The 13,109-nt window shown below is 48.3% G+C and overlaps 1 protein-coding gene across 2 annotated transcripts in view; it reads left to right on the top strand.

Annotated features, from left to right (window-relative positions):
• The window catches only part of LOC142590518 (E3 ubiquitin-protein ligase ZNF598-like), a 51,290-nt gene extending 38,420 nt beyond the window's left edge, over positions 1-12,870 (top strand). For both annotated transcript variants that reach the window (XM_075702705.1, XM_075702706.1), the window contains one exon: positions 8,923-12,870. In XM_075702705.1, coding sequence (XP_075558820.1) covers positions 8,923-10,582 — 1,660 coding nt within the window. In that variant the 3' untranslated portion in view covers positions 10,583-12,870. The remainder of the gene's footprint in view (positions 1-8,922) is intronic.
• The last annotated feature ends 239 nt before the right edge of the window (positions 12,871-13,109 follow it).

Below are 13,109 nucleotides of genomic sequence, written 5' to 3'. Positions count from 1 at the left end.
TTTCCTTCACCTGCGTTTGAATCGCATGTCGTTCGGTCGGGGAAACACGATAAGGCTGTTGCCGTATGGGGGGCACGTCGTCATAGGTGATGATACGGTGTTTCGTAATCGATGTTTGACGTATCTTCGACAACCGTGCAAAGCAAGAGTGGAACTCAAGCAACAACTCGCGCAGGGTTTGTCTGTTCTCTTCAGGAAGTGTTGGACTAATGTCGACGTTGCGTAGAGGTGCTTCAGCAGTGCCGATTGCCTCGGAAACAAAACACTCAGTGACATCGGCGATCGGGTCGGCGTAGGCGATGACAGTACCGGGGAAAAGGTGCCGGTGTTCGTAGCTGAAGTTGGTGACAAGAACCTCACAGTGGCCATCGTGGAGATCGACAAGGCCTCTTGCTATGCAAACACCATGAGAAAGCAGGAGAGAGTGATTGCTTTCTGCGACCGCTTCACCGTGTACGAGCCTGTCACATGCTACTTGAACGACGACACTTGCACGCGGTGGTAACGTGACAGCGTCATCGATGACACGAAGTGATGCTCGAGGGTGGATGGTGTTGGTCGTCGCTGTGGCGCTCTTTGTTGAGAAAGTGACGAGGCGTTGTTGAATGTTGATGATAGCTCCATGCTCCCTGAGAAAGTCCATGCCGATGATTAGGTCTCGAGAACACTGAGGGAGAATGCTCAAACTGGCAACAAACGTAGAGACGCGAATCTGTATTTGTGTCGTGCACATGCCGAGTGGTGTGAAGATGTGCCCGCCAGCTGTACGAACTGGCGTTTGATTCCAAGGTGTGGTCACTTTCTTCAGAAGGGTGGCCAGTTTTTCGCTGATTATAGAATAATCCGCTCCAGTGTCCACTAAAGCAGTCAATTCACGACCGTTGAGCAGTACAGGAATGTCCAAAGAAATTCTTCTTCCGTAATCAGCAGGTACTGTCATCGTCAATGTATCGTCGGTCCGCGTACGCATCACTAGGGGTCCTTGAGCACGTCCAGACTGAGCGGCCTCGCCCCTAAAGGTCGCTGTGGTTTGTTTTCCTGTCGTGGGCTGGGCGACCGACCCTGCACCACGCTTGAATACGTACGGCGAGTCGGAGAAAACCGCTGCGGCGAAGGGGAGCGTGACTGGTGTCGACATGACGGAGATCCGCGCTGCTGGGCAACATATTCCTCAATTTCAGGAGGACACTGGCCGAACTTAGGTCGCGGCGAGTTCGCTGAGAATCCGCTTAGTCTGAGCTCTCGATAGGAGCACTGTCGGTAGACATGCCCAGCTTCGCCACAGTGAAAGCAAAGGGGACGGCGATCAGATGCCCGCCACACGTCTGATTTCCTTGGGGCCTGTCGGTGGTCCTGGTAACAATATTTTCTAATACAGTAAAATTTAATTGATATGTTCTTCTTTGTTACGCTTTCCGGTTCTTGCACTCTGAAACGCCAGTCTCGTTTTGTTTCCTAGGTGATGTGACACTGACGGACTCGCCAGGAACTTGTCGCCTGAAGCCTAGTAGCGGCTCTGTGCGTGTCGTGTGCACATTTGGTTATGTAGCACTCCATGATAAGTTTGCCCATTAAACCAGAAACTCAGTGTGTCGACCAACGGGGAAAACCAGGAATTCTTAGGTATTTTGAATAGTCTGAAAAAACTCGGGGAAAACTGACGGAATTTGTGCTTCAGGCAGGGAAAATTAGCTGTCATTTTATTGAAACGGAATGAAAGTCTCCCTACTGCTGGCTTGAGTAAAAGAGACGAATCGTAACGAATCGTCTTTGACGCTGCCACGTCGGCTGGAGGAGTTGCCAGTGTACAGTCAACGACCGATTTTCCGTACGCCCGATATTCCGGACACCCGATTTTTGGGAAATGCCCGATAATGCGGACAGCTTCGATGCACCACCACGTGCCCCATAGAATCAATTTAGAAGAATGTCTGTAATTTTAGACGCAAGAACCCTTCGCTGTCCGATTTTCCGGACTCTTTGTAGTAACCGCAGGCCCGAATCGGCATTAATCAAAGCCAACGCAGCCATTTTGATTATCTCGCCGCCTCGAACCAGCACTCTCGCACGCAGATCCACTGGCAGCCGTAGCCACCACTGTGGCAACGCGAGACTTAGCTGCTTCGATATTCACTATTAAGGTTCTTGCCATTAGCTGCCGTTTTTCGTTGAAATAATTCACCGCTGTCAGTAATGGCACCGACTACGCCTCTAATCCTCGCGATTGGCTTAGGAAGCATAGTGCATTGCATAATGCCGGTTCCTGAAAGGCAGCTTCGCCTCAGCACAGTGATGTTACGCGTTGAAGCATCCGTGAAATATTGCGGTGAAGCTTAAGAAGCGTAGGAAGGGGTAATCGTCACTAGACACAGTACATATTCCATAATTATACACGCGTGCAACCGCCGCCTCCTGTCGCAGCATGAGCACCGATATGCCTAATAAGTGTAGTGGCAGGTCTTCAGAGCTTTTTCGGACTGCCCAATTTGATTCTTCGGACGTTTTCGTGTCCCCTAGGAGTCCGAAAAATCGAATTTTGACTATACAACTTACCAAGACGATGCTTCAAAATGGTCCTTGGGGTGAACGCGTGGTGGAATGAGGACAAGAGCAGAAATGACCGTTGCATTGAGGAATGATCCGGAAAAGAACTGTGCCGCCTCTTCTTTAAAGGGCCCCTCACCATAGCAAATTTTGGTTATACAGTGGAACCCCGTTCATACGTTTTTCACCGGACCGGGGAAAAGAAACGTAACAGCCGGGAAAACGCAACAGTGAGGAAAGCTCCGAAAATGAATGAAAAAAAGTGCAGCTTCAACTATAGACAATTTATTTCCACAGAGTGCGCTTAGGACCTAAAAAAAAGTCCAGAATTGTGGCTTGCCGTTTCTTTCGCTCGCTAGAAATCACCACACGTTTCTCAATAGCCTGGAAGGCCGCATTGCTGTCAGCGTCGCTGTGAGGTGCGACGTACCTGCGGAGGAGGTCCAGAGCCGCAACGGCTTTTCGAAAGCTACGATTTGGCAACTCCCCGGCATCATGCGGCTCGTGCATCGCAGTCTGCGACTTCACTCGCGACCGAGATCCCAACGATCTCGGCGATGCTCTGACACTCTGACGTCCCGACAACAACATCCACGGCGACGTAGTCGTCGTATGTGACCGCCATTTTGGCTTTTGGTGAGTTTTGGCCGGGCTTGGCTATGGAGCTGGCTGCAAGAAGCCGCACGCCAATTCGATGGCGGCCTCTCGAACTGGCGTGCGGCTTCTTGCAGCCAGTTCCATAGCCAAGCCCGGCCAAAACTCGTCAAAAGCCAAAATGGCGGTTGGAGCGCGTTGCCTACTTTAGCCCAGGCGGGTTCGGGGGGCTAAGTTGCGACGTATCATGCGGGAACGTTTTCACAGCTACGACGTAACAGCGGGGTTCCTTATACATTGGATCCTATGGAAGCTATGCCGGGACCGGATGAAAAGGACGTAGCAGCCGGGAAAACGCAGCAGTGAGGAACGTAACAGCGGGGTTCTACTGTATGCTGGAAGTTGTTACGTGTCCTCTATGGAGTGTTCTGCCGCAAAAATTTTTCAGATCAGCTCATGAATAGCCAAGATGGAAATATTTCAGTGCCGTGAACCCATGATTTCAGAAGGCGAGCACCACTGCATAACAAGAGACTCTCTCCACTCACCCTGTCTAGCCTCCGCAAGCAAAATTTCTTCCTTGCGTTCTCTTATACTGAACCTCGAGGATCATGTGAAGCACACGTCACTAGTCCCGCCCTCCGGTTCCCCCCTCGTGGCGCTGCGCCCCTTGCTGACAGCATTGCGCGCAAGCTGCTGTGATCGCAGCGCTCGATTTCGCGCACTGTGTACAAGGACACATGATTAGCAGTATAATTCAGTGTTACACAAATACTGAGGCAGAACAAGCAGATCGCAGAGCTTGATCACATGCTGGAACACAGAAGAAAATGGCACAGTTTCGGTACTTGCGCACGTGACTGCACTACCATGGGAACAAGCAGACAAAGCAGAAGTAAATCTCCCTTGCTTCGATGCCAAGTAAAACAAAAAAACATGCAGACATTCCATTTCTGTGTTTTATTAGTTCTCTAAATTTCAATTCATCATTTCAAGCAACATATCACACAAATAACAGACGTTGCCATGAGCGTGTCACACTCATGTCACCATGACACATGTCACCATGAGCGACGTCACACTCATGTAATTCTTTGCAAACACAAATGTTAGCACACATTATATGCTCTGCGCTTGTCAGCTCAAAATGGCCAGACCTGGTGAGGGGCCCTTTAAAGGAGCTTGCGCTCAAAAAGCAGTGTTGGCTGATGCAAAGATGCGCAGGTGGCCCTCATCCAAACCAAAATTAAGTCTTGAAAGCAATGAAATACAATACGTAGGCATTGTGTGCGGGCTGAGAGCATGTGACGACAGTTGTGGTCGTCTTTCCAGCTACTGAGAAAATCTAACTTGTGACAACAGGCCTAATACCGTGACACCTTGTTAAACCGTAGTTGGCCGGAGCTCAGAAAAAGTACGTACTAAACGGCCGTACTGTTTAACAGAAATAGCATGAGATCGCCCACTTACCTGTCAAAAACGGAACTTAGAGAGAGTGCGATGAAAGGGGAAAAAAACATGCAGTATTTATCCACTTCGCGTGACAAAAGCGTTATTTTCGTTTGATGCCGCGGCAGCCTAGCAGAACGACAGCAGCCTCAAACTTACTGAAGCTGCGTGCCAGCTTTTCAGCCAGCCCCCTCTTCTCGGCAAACACTTGCGTAGCAGATTCCTCATTGGCGTTACATATTCTCCGTGCAAGCATGCAGTAGCGCTGCAGAAGTCCTGGGGCACCTTTTTTATTGCCCAGTGCCGGGGTTCGGAATACTTTTGTTTGGAATTGTTACGTTATCGCACCCTGTTCTCGTCGCGACAATTGCATTCATGAGGCTGACGTAACGCGCAGCTTCTGCCACTGTCGGGCCTGAATCGCCCGTGCTGTCGCTTTCCGTGTCGTCTTCATCACTGCCACTAGTCGACACTCTGTCAATAACAAAGGCAACGATGGCGAAAAGTCGAACCTCATAACCAACATCTCTTCGCGGTCGCAGCAGTGCTGCTGAGCAACTTCTTCGCATTCCAAATGCCACACACCGTAGTCAACAGCAGATCCCTGTTGTGTGCCAGCACTGACTTCTTTGTGGCACGCTTGATAGCACGTGCAATGTCCAATTTTTCTTCTATGCTGAGCACCCGGCGTCTTTTTATCCGAACTTTGGCATGACGCGAATCCTCGCTTGCACAATGCCACAACACTCTCTGCACGGTGTCGAACTGATGTTGATGTTGATGTGGCTTCACGCGCAAACGCACAGTGCACTTGGAGGCCGTTGTTCTGATCTCTGAGGCTTGTTGTTCTGCCGGGCCACCTGATGGAAACGATGCACCGCCATGTTTGCGCGAGGAAAAGTGTAAACGCTACGTTTTAACCGATGTGTACACAATAAGCTGGTACGGTTTATGCAGATACAAAACACATTATGTTCAATGGCCGCTGAGTCGGGGATTTGACTTTACTACTTTTAAAACAAAACTACTGTTTAAGTGGGTATGTTTTAACGAGGTTTTACTGTACCAGTGATCGTGCTATCACTTGATAGAAATTTCTCATTTTCGAAATTATTTGCTTCTGTATGCATCTCTTTTTATTTGTATTTGAAAGTGTTCTACTTAATTTACAATGGGCTTTATCTTATTTTTATTTGCTGTGCATTTTACTATCCCCTCCCTTCAGTTTTTTCTTTTGAACAAAATAAACACCACTCCTTCCTATTCAAACTGAATTAAGTTGTTTCTTTATCTTTTAAAACGCTTACTTGAGTGACAGCATCGGGCGACGTGGTGTCAGCCTGTCTTGACAGGAAAACTCGGGGAGTTTGAAAATGTCAACTTGGTAGACACCCTGGAAACTGTAACAGCACACCACCAACACAGCATTGTCCATTGTCGGCATGCCTGCCGCATGTCATTGCTTGACTTTGCTTGTCTTGAAGTTTGTTTCAATAGTTTCAAGTTAGACAATTTTCATTAGTGTGTTGCATTTCTATTCAACTTCAGATAAAGTTTTACTCGAAACTAGCTTCCTGTCTCATCTGTAGTGCTGCGACAATTGTTGTTGCATTTTCTTGAACCATAGTTTATTTTTGCTGTGGTCATCTGAAGCAAGTACTAAAGGGGGTTTGCTGTATTTGATTGAATAATATACTGTTTAATATTCACTTCAGTTTGAATTTCGCTATTTGTAATTTTCTGAGGATGCAAAACTGACAAACGTAAATTTGACAACTTGTAAAGTCATGACTTTCGCTTGTGTCAGTTGCATTGCCATTGATGCTGATCATAGCCAGCACAAGCCTAACAGTGAAAATTCCTTTACAATTGCCGACTGACTTTTTTTCGAACCTGCCGAATAATTCACCCAGAGCCACACAACACTGCCTTTTCTGTTGAACCAATGTTCAAAGGAACCTCGTTAATTTGAACTTCCACGAAAACGGAAAATTATTCCAAGAAACAGACCGAACAAAATAGAACCCCTTTAAATATCAAGCTTTAAATATCATGCGCAATATAGTCGCTGACTGATAGTTCAGAATGGACAGGGACTGCTTAAATGTCAGAATAAACGGAGTCCGAAATATCAAATTTGTGAGAAAAAAATGTCTCTTCTACAAGCAGCCAGAAACGATGTCCAGTGCATTGCCGCTTGCCTGCACGTATGCCTGCATGCAAACTGTTCAGTCTGTATTTTGACCATTGTCATAGCGGCCGGTACAAATAAACAGAGGTGCGGTCTCCAAATAGCACCAAATCTCCATCCCTGGCATCTTAAACAGAGGCTGACCATGCTCTCGTAGCGATATGATCCGTGTGTTTTTTCACAACAGTCATTGTGTGGCAGTTCCCTCACTTAATTGCCGCCCTCTTGAACAAAGACATCAAAGGTGGAGTTGGGGGCCATTTGAAGCTGCTTGATTGATAATAAAAATTTGTGATAGCAGTCGAACAAGTTGCCTAAGACCGTGTCACAATTTAACACTTAAAGGAACAAACCTGGACCCGCATAACTTGCGCAACAAACCGTAAGTGCAGTCCTTCTCTAGTTAGTGGCTCAGATTTGCTTGTACAGCAGTTTGGATGGAATCTGCTCTGACTTGGTGACTAGGCAGACCCTTACTTTCGGTTTCGAGGAGGTGCCAGCTACATATCAAAATATCGCATTTCTGCTCGACTATGTTGACTTGGTGGCTGAATTGGCATGTGCATATTCTTGACGCCTTTTATTAGGCCAACCTCGGTTCTTTTCACCAGTGTTGATAGTCACTGCTTTCCTAGGCCTGGAGATGGACATGCAGAAAAGCTGCAACATACGTGATATCCCTCTGATACAACACCGCTGCAGTTTGGGCACAAAGGTTACAAATTGAAGTTTTGCTACAGTCGAACCCGACTATATCGAACCCGTTTACATCGAATTATTCTATATATCGAACAATTTCTGGACAGATATAGTTACAATGAGTATATATCGCAAAAATTACGCTTACATCGAACAAAAATAGCAGCGACACCCGATATATCGAACGTCAAGTGGCGGAAAGTGCCCCCGGAAGTTGGCTTTCCCTCGCGGTGGCGGAGAAAACCCGGCTGCGCGGCTCCATCCAACCGCTCTCCCTACCGTGACCGCGCCCGACCGCGCTGCCTCAGACGAGCCGTCGGCACCCCCCCTGCAAAAAATGATCCTGGCCCGCCCACAGCGCTTGCTCAGACAGCCAATCAGATGCTCTTGCGCCCTCGTCGCGCAAGATGGCGAAAGTGCGAGTTGTCTCGCTGTTTTTGTGTGCGCCTTGTAGGCCTTCTCCCACAGTGTTGCCGTGATGAAGCGGCAGAATTAGCCTTTCGTCGTGAAGCTCGCAATGATAAATCGTGTCGAACGCGGTGAGAAGTCGGATGTCCCCGCAGAGTACAAGATTCCGAGGAGCACTCTCGGCACGATCTTGAAGAATAAGGGGGAGATTAGGGCTAAAGCGTCCAAACTCGCGACCCGGTGCCCGTGGCACCCGACCCGTACGCACGGCCGCGTACGAGTGGTTAATCTGAAATTGCTTCAGCCGTGCCGACTTCCGCGTGCTCGGTGATGACCGTGAATTTTGATGAATGCGACGAAGCCGTTGCCAGTGTTGCCGAAGTTTGGAGCGAACTGTCAAAATTTCCGAAAGCTGTTGACGAATCAACGGTGGATGAGTTTGTGAGCGCAAATGATGTGTCGCGACCACGGGAGAGCCCGAAAACGAAGACTACATTGCCAACATCGTACCGAGCACAAGTGAAAGTGGGCACAATGAGGAAAGCAACGACGGTCCCACATCCTCCGAAATGATTGGTGCGCTCGCAATAGTCTGGTGCTTCTGCGCGAATGCGGAAAGTTGCGGCCTCAGCTGCTCCGACTCCTTAATGTGGAAAAGTGCGTGCGTCGCAGGCAGCGAAATTGCCAAAGCAGAAGAGAATGCAGGACTATTTCGTGCGAAACTAAGCTAGTTTAATCAATAAAGTGATTTTATAAATGGTATGTGCTTTTATGACATCCAATTATTTAGCAGGCTTATATCGAATTATGTTCTATATCGAACTGATAGGCGTTTTCTTGCGAGTTCGATATAGCCGGGTTCGACTGTATTCATTTTGTTTGCTAACAACCAATCTCCTTTTCTTTTTTTTTTTTTTTGCGAGAGAAGTGCATATAAAATCCTTAAATAGTGCTTTGCCACTATGGAAACCGATTTACTGACGTTCCTTGAGTCCTTCTAAAAATTCTTCTGCTCAGCTACTTTTTTCTTTCTGCAGGGATGAACAGATGGCACGGAACCTGCAGGGTGTGCAGTCGCGATCACAGGGGCCGCAGAACCTGGACATGACGTGGGAATTGCAGCCACCAGTTGATTATCGCTGCGAGAAGGAGTTCCCGCAGCTTGGCAGTGACGGGGCCGCACCAGCATCATCTGCATCTACTTCGTCTGGGCACAAGGCGGCCGTTGACCCGTTTCCAGTGGCAGCTTCGTCATACCCGCCCAGGAAACCGGACAAGGTCAATGTCAACAGCGTCGACGAGTTTCCTTCGCTCAACCCATCATCCTCTTCCGCGACGCAGCAGGTGCCAGCTATGCCGCAAACAACAGCCATGGTGTCGCTTCGCAAGGCAGCCAAGGCACAAGCCAAAGGCCAGGCCAATGGAATACCACCAGGTCGAGGGTCGGTCACGAAACAGCAGCAGCAGCAGCAGCAACAACAGAAGCAGCAGCAGAAGGATGCAAACAACAATGGTACTGGAGGGAAATCCGTAGCGAACTGGTTGGCACAGGCATCAGGAGACCGTGGCTCGGTGAAACCACAGCTGCCGATGGCTTCGGTGGTGGTGACGGCGAGACCTGCACCGGAGCCAGCCAGGGCAAACAAGCCGGCCTCCAAGGCCTCATCAAAAATGGCGCTCGAGGAGGACTTTCCGACGCTGGCAACACGTAGCATTGCCCGGATTTCAATCTCGTCATCACTAACGCCTCCACCTCAATCGGAACCGCCTTGGAACACGGGGAAGTTGGCAAAAACAAAGAAAAAGAAAAAGGGGGAGGAGATTAAACAAACAGAGTCGTCACAGCCCCAACCGGTGGCTGAAATCAACAACAACAGCACCGACAGCACTGCCAAGTCATCATTGACAGTCACACGCAAACAGCCATCCGAGACGAGTACTGAATCAACAGCGCCATCCACCGCTGCTCCCACGAACAACCTACTCCAACTCATTGCAGCAGCAAGGAAAGGGACCACTATCCAGGCACCTCCCACGCCTACCCCGGAACTGGCCTCCGACGGCGACACTTCAGACTCCGACGAACGGCCGCCGAGGCTGACGGTTTCGAATTTTCCCTGTCTCAATGGACGACCAACGGCGACCGCTGCACCTCCGCCGGGATTTGGCAAACCCAAGCCACCGCCCGGGTTTGCGCGACCCAGCGCGTGCGACGCACCGATGGGGACACTGTCCTCCCTCGTGACCACGACTACAACTCCTGCATCACCTGCCGTGCCGCCGCAGTACATGCCACCAGCAGGCTTTCAGCAGCGGAATCTCAGTTTGATCCAGGACGTGCAGCAGATCCTGGCCAAGCGCTCTGAGGACGGCCTCTTCGCCACGTTCAAGTCGCTGTCGGGCTCGTTTCGCCAGGGGGTGCTGACCGCCGACGAGTACTTCGCCCGCTGCATCGAGCTGTTTGGCTCCGAGAAGGAGTTCATTGCCATCTTTCCCGAGCTGTTGTTCCTGCTGCCGGACATTCGGAAGCAGCAGGAGCTCATGGCCACGTTCAACGCACACCGGAGGGCGCAGGCGGCGACGTCTGGCGCACTGCCCAAAGGGTCGCCTGTGCAACTGCTCGTGTGTGCAACCTGCCAGCAGGTGCTGTCTGCCGAGGACTTCCGGAGTCACCGCACAGTGCACGACCCCTCGTGACTCGAACTTGCCGCATACATCCAAGTGCCTTCTTCACTTCAGCATCTCGGTACAACTTGGTAATGCCAACAAATTACTGGCGATGTTGCCGGATTACTTGTGATGCCATTGGCAATTCCACCGAAGCTCGTGTTGAGGAGAGTGGCCGTCATTCCCACCATCGCCACCGGCTGTTCAGTCGATCGCACATTTGGGCTTCTGAACATCTGGTGTCAGGATGCCAAGTGAAGTTTCCCCAACTCGAAGCGCCGATTGTGAGTGCTTGGGACTGATGTGAACTGGTATTTCCCACAAAGAACTTGTTTTTATTATCAAAAGCAGGTGGCTTCGCTGCCCTGTTTGTACTGTCCCCTCCCCTTCCCGCTGTTTCACTCATCGCAAATGTAAAGGTCATTAACTAACCTCATTGCTTTGCTCGATAGTGGTGCCATCTTTGATCGCTTCCATCATGTTTATTTTAGGCTTGTGTAATGTCCAGTCTAAAGATGGCCAGTCTTGTCTTGTTCTGAACTCACCGAATGCACGATGGAATGGTGAAGTACTCGGGTATAAAGTGCTGTGGAAATTGACTCAACCTTACTATCTTTTTTTTTCCCCACTTACGTCGGCGCAAGACGTGAATGCCAATGTTGCTAGTCTGATGCGTAGTGTCAAAAGGCATTGATGCACTGGTTCCAGTCCGCCGAAAGACAAAGGAAGGGTGAACGCTTAACAAACAGCGTGTTTGCGGGCCTTTTTTCTTCTTTCTTGCTTAATGCAATTTCCCGCGATTGCTTTGGACTAAGTCATCTGTAGCGATCTTACAAACCGTTGTTGTTCATCTTCATTTGCGTGGATCGTTGATTGTTACTTAACAAGTCCCGTTTCTGTTATTAAACTTTTGCTTTTAGACACTTTTTTTTTTTCTTTGTAACTGTGATGATGTGTGCCTTTCACCGTAACGCCGGATTATTTAATGTCTAAACAATTTTGGATCAATAACAGTGCACACACTTCCTCCTACGCATACTTTCCTTTGTACTTTTGTAGAAACAATAGTAATACACATGATTTTAGTTAGAGAGATGTCTAGCAGAATTTTGACGGGGGGTGATTGGCACCGTTATTAAGTTGGATCTTAGTTGTTTCTGCACTAGTTTATTTCGTCTAGCTTACCAGTCCTTGCAGATAGCACATCGTGGCTAATATAATTTATGGGCGGATGGACTTTCAAAGCATCCTGTTCTTTCTGTTTTGCCTATCGGTTTTCCTTCAGATTTGCTTCATGCTGTGTGCACCTTCGTTCACATTCATAATGAACTGTTGCCTGTTCATTGGGTTTGCACATCGGGCGTATTCCGTAAACACAAGTGAAATTGATCATTTTTAAGCAAACTTTAACCGATTTCTTTTTTTTTAATCCTTGAACGCAATGGCTCATCTGCCAGCAGCTCAGTGAAGACCAACATTGAGAATTATTTTTGTAAGTTCACTGTTGCTATTTCCATTTCTTTTTCTTTTGAATGTTTTTCTCCTGAATCAATTTAGGCTTGCATTACTGGGCAGACATGTCAATCCTTGTGTGTTCTGCTTGCAGCTGTCCTTGTCATGCAATTGGGATCGAATGAAATTTTCTTTTTGTATTAATGAATTTGAACTGTTAACCCCCCCTCCATTCTCCCCCCCCCTTTTTTTTTGTTTATATATGGTTTCCAGAAGGTATGCTTTTCATTTTTGATGTGCCGAGGGGGACTATTGACGAGTGTGTATCGTAAGAGCTGCACTGCCCACTTTTCGAATCTACTCATTTCAAAACTGTTCAGAGCTCCCATAGCTGTGCATCAGCGGGTATGCCTTGATGCAGCATTTTATTTTTATCCTTTCATAACTTCCTAGCTGCTTCATTTGAACCAAGTTCCTTTGTCTTTCATGCCTGCAGACTATCGTCTCAGGTCGCCGCACTTTCGAGTCGAGAAGTACTCTCGTCTTTCTCTAGAGAGTCGTTCCACGCTAACATTGACAACCTTAAAAAGAATGCGTGGCCACATTTTCTTTTTTCCTTTGTCCTGCTTTAGCTTTTTGGTGGACTGTCCGACAGGCCCTGTGAGGCTGGCATGCAGCACTGTGTTCACAGCTATGCAGAATTTAGAAACATTCTTTTTGCTTGTCTGGCTGCTGCGCCGCTTGTCTTAATTCTGCTGGTGGCAGAGTGATTGCCACATAACATGTACTGTGCTTATGCTTCTTTGCTTGTACAGATGGTGAGAGAGGTGCTTTTTCGAGGAGTAAATTATTTGTTTCGTTTGGAAGTGAAATGTTTTTATTGTGCCTTCTTGTGCAGTACACATTACCCAGCCTTTACATTGGTAGTATAGTAGTTTTGGGCGCCAGGGTATTCCCGACTTAGTAAGGTACTTTGATACTTCAAGGTGGCAAAGAAAATGTTGGATTTCTAGCAAAGCATAAGAAAGGGTCGGGCGCATTCGAACCGACCAAGTGCCACCCCCTCTTTTTTTTTTTTTTTTTTGTACGCTGTTATGCAAATATG

Source organism: Dermacentor variabilis, chromosome 8, assembly GCF_050947875.1.
Source record: "Dermacentor variabilis isolate Ectoservices chromosome 8, ASM5094787v1, whole genome shotgun sequence".
Classification (NCBI taxonomy): domain Eukaryota; kingdom Metazoa; phylum Arthropoda; class Arachnida; order Ixodida; family Ixodidae; genus Dermacentor; species Dermacentor variabilis.
The sequence above is the reverse complement of the archived record's forward strand: the minus strand, read 5'-3'. Positions and strand labels throughout refer to the sequence as shown.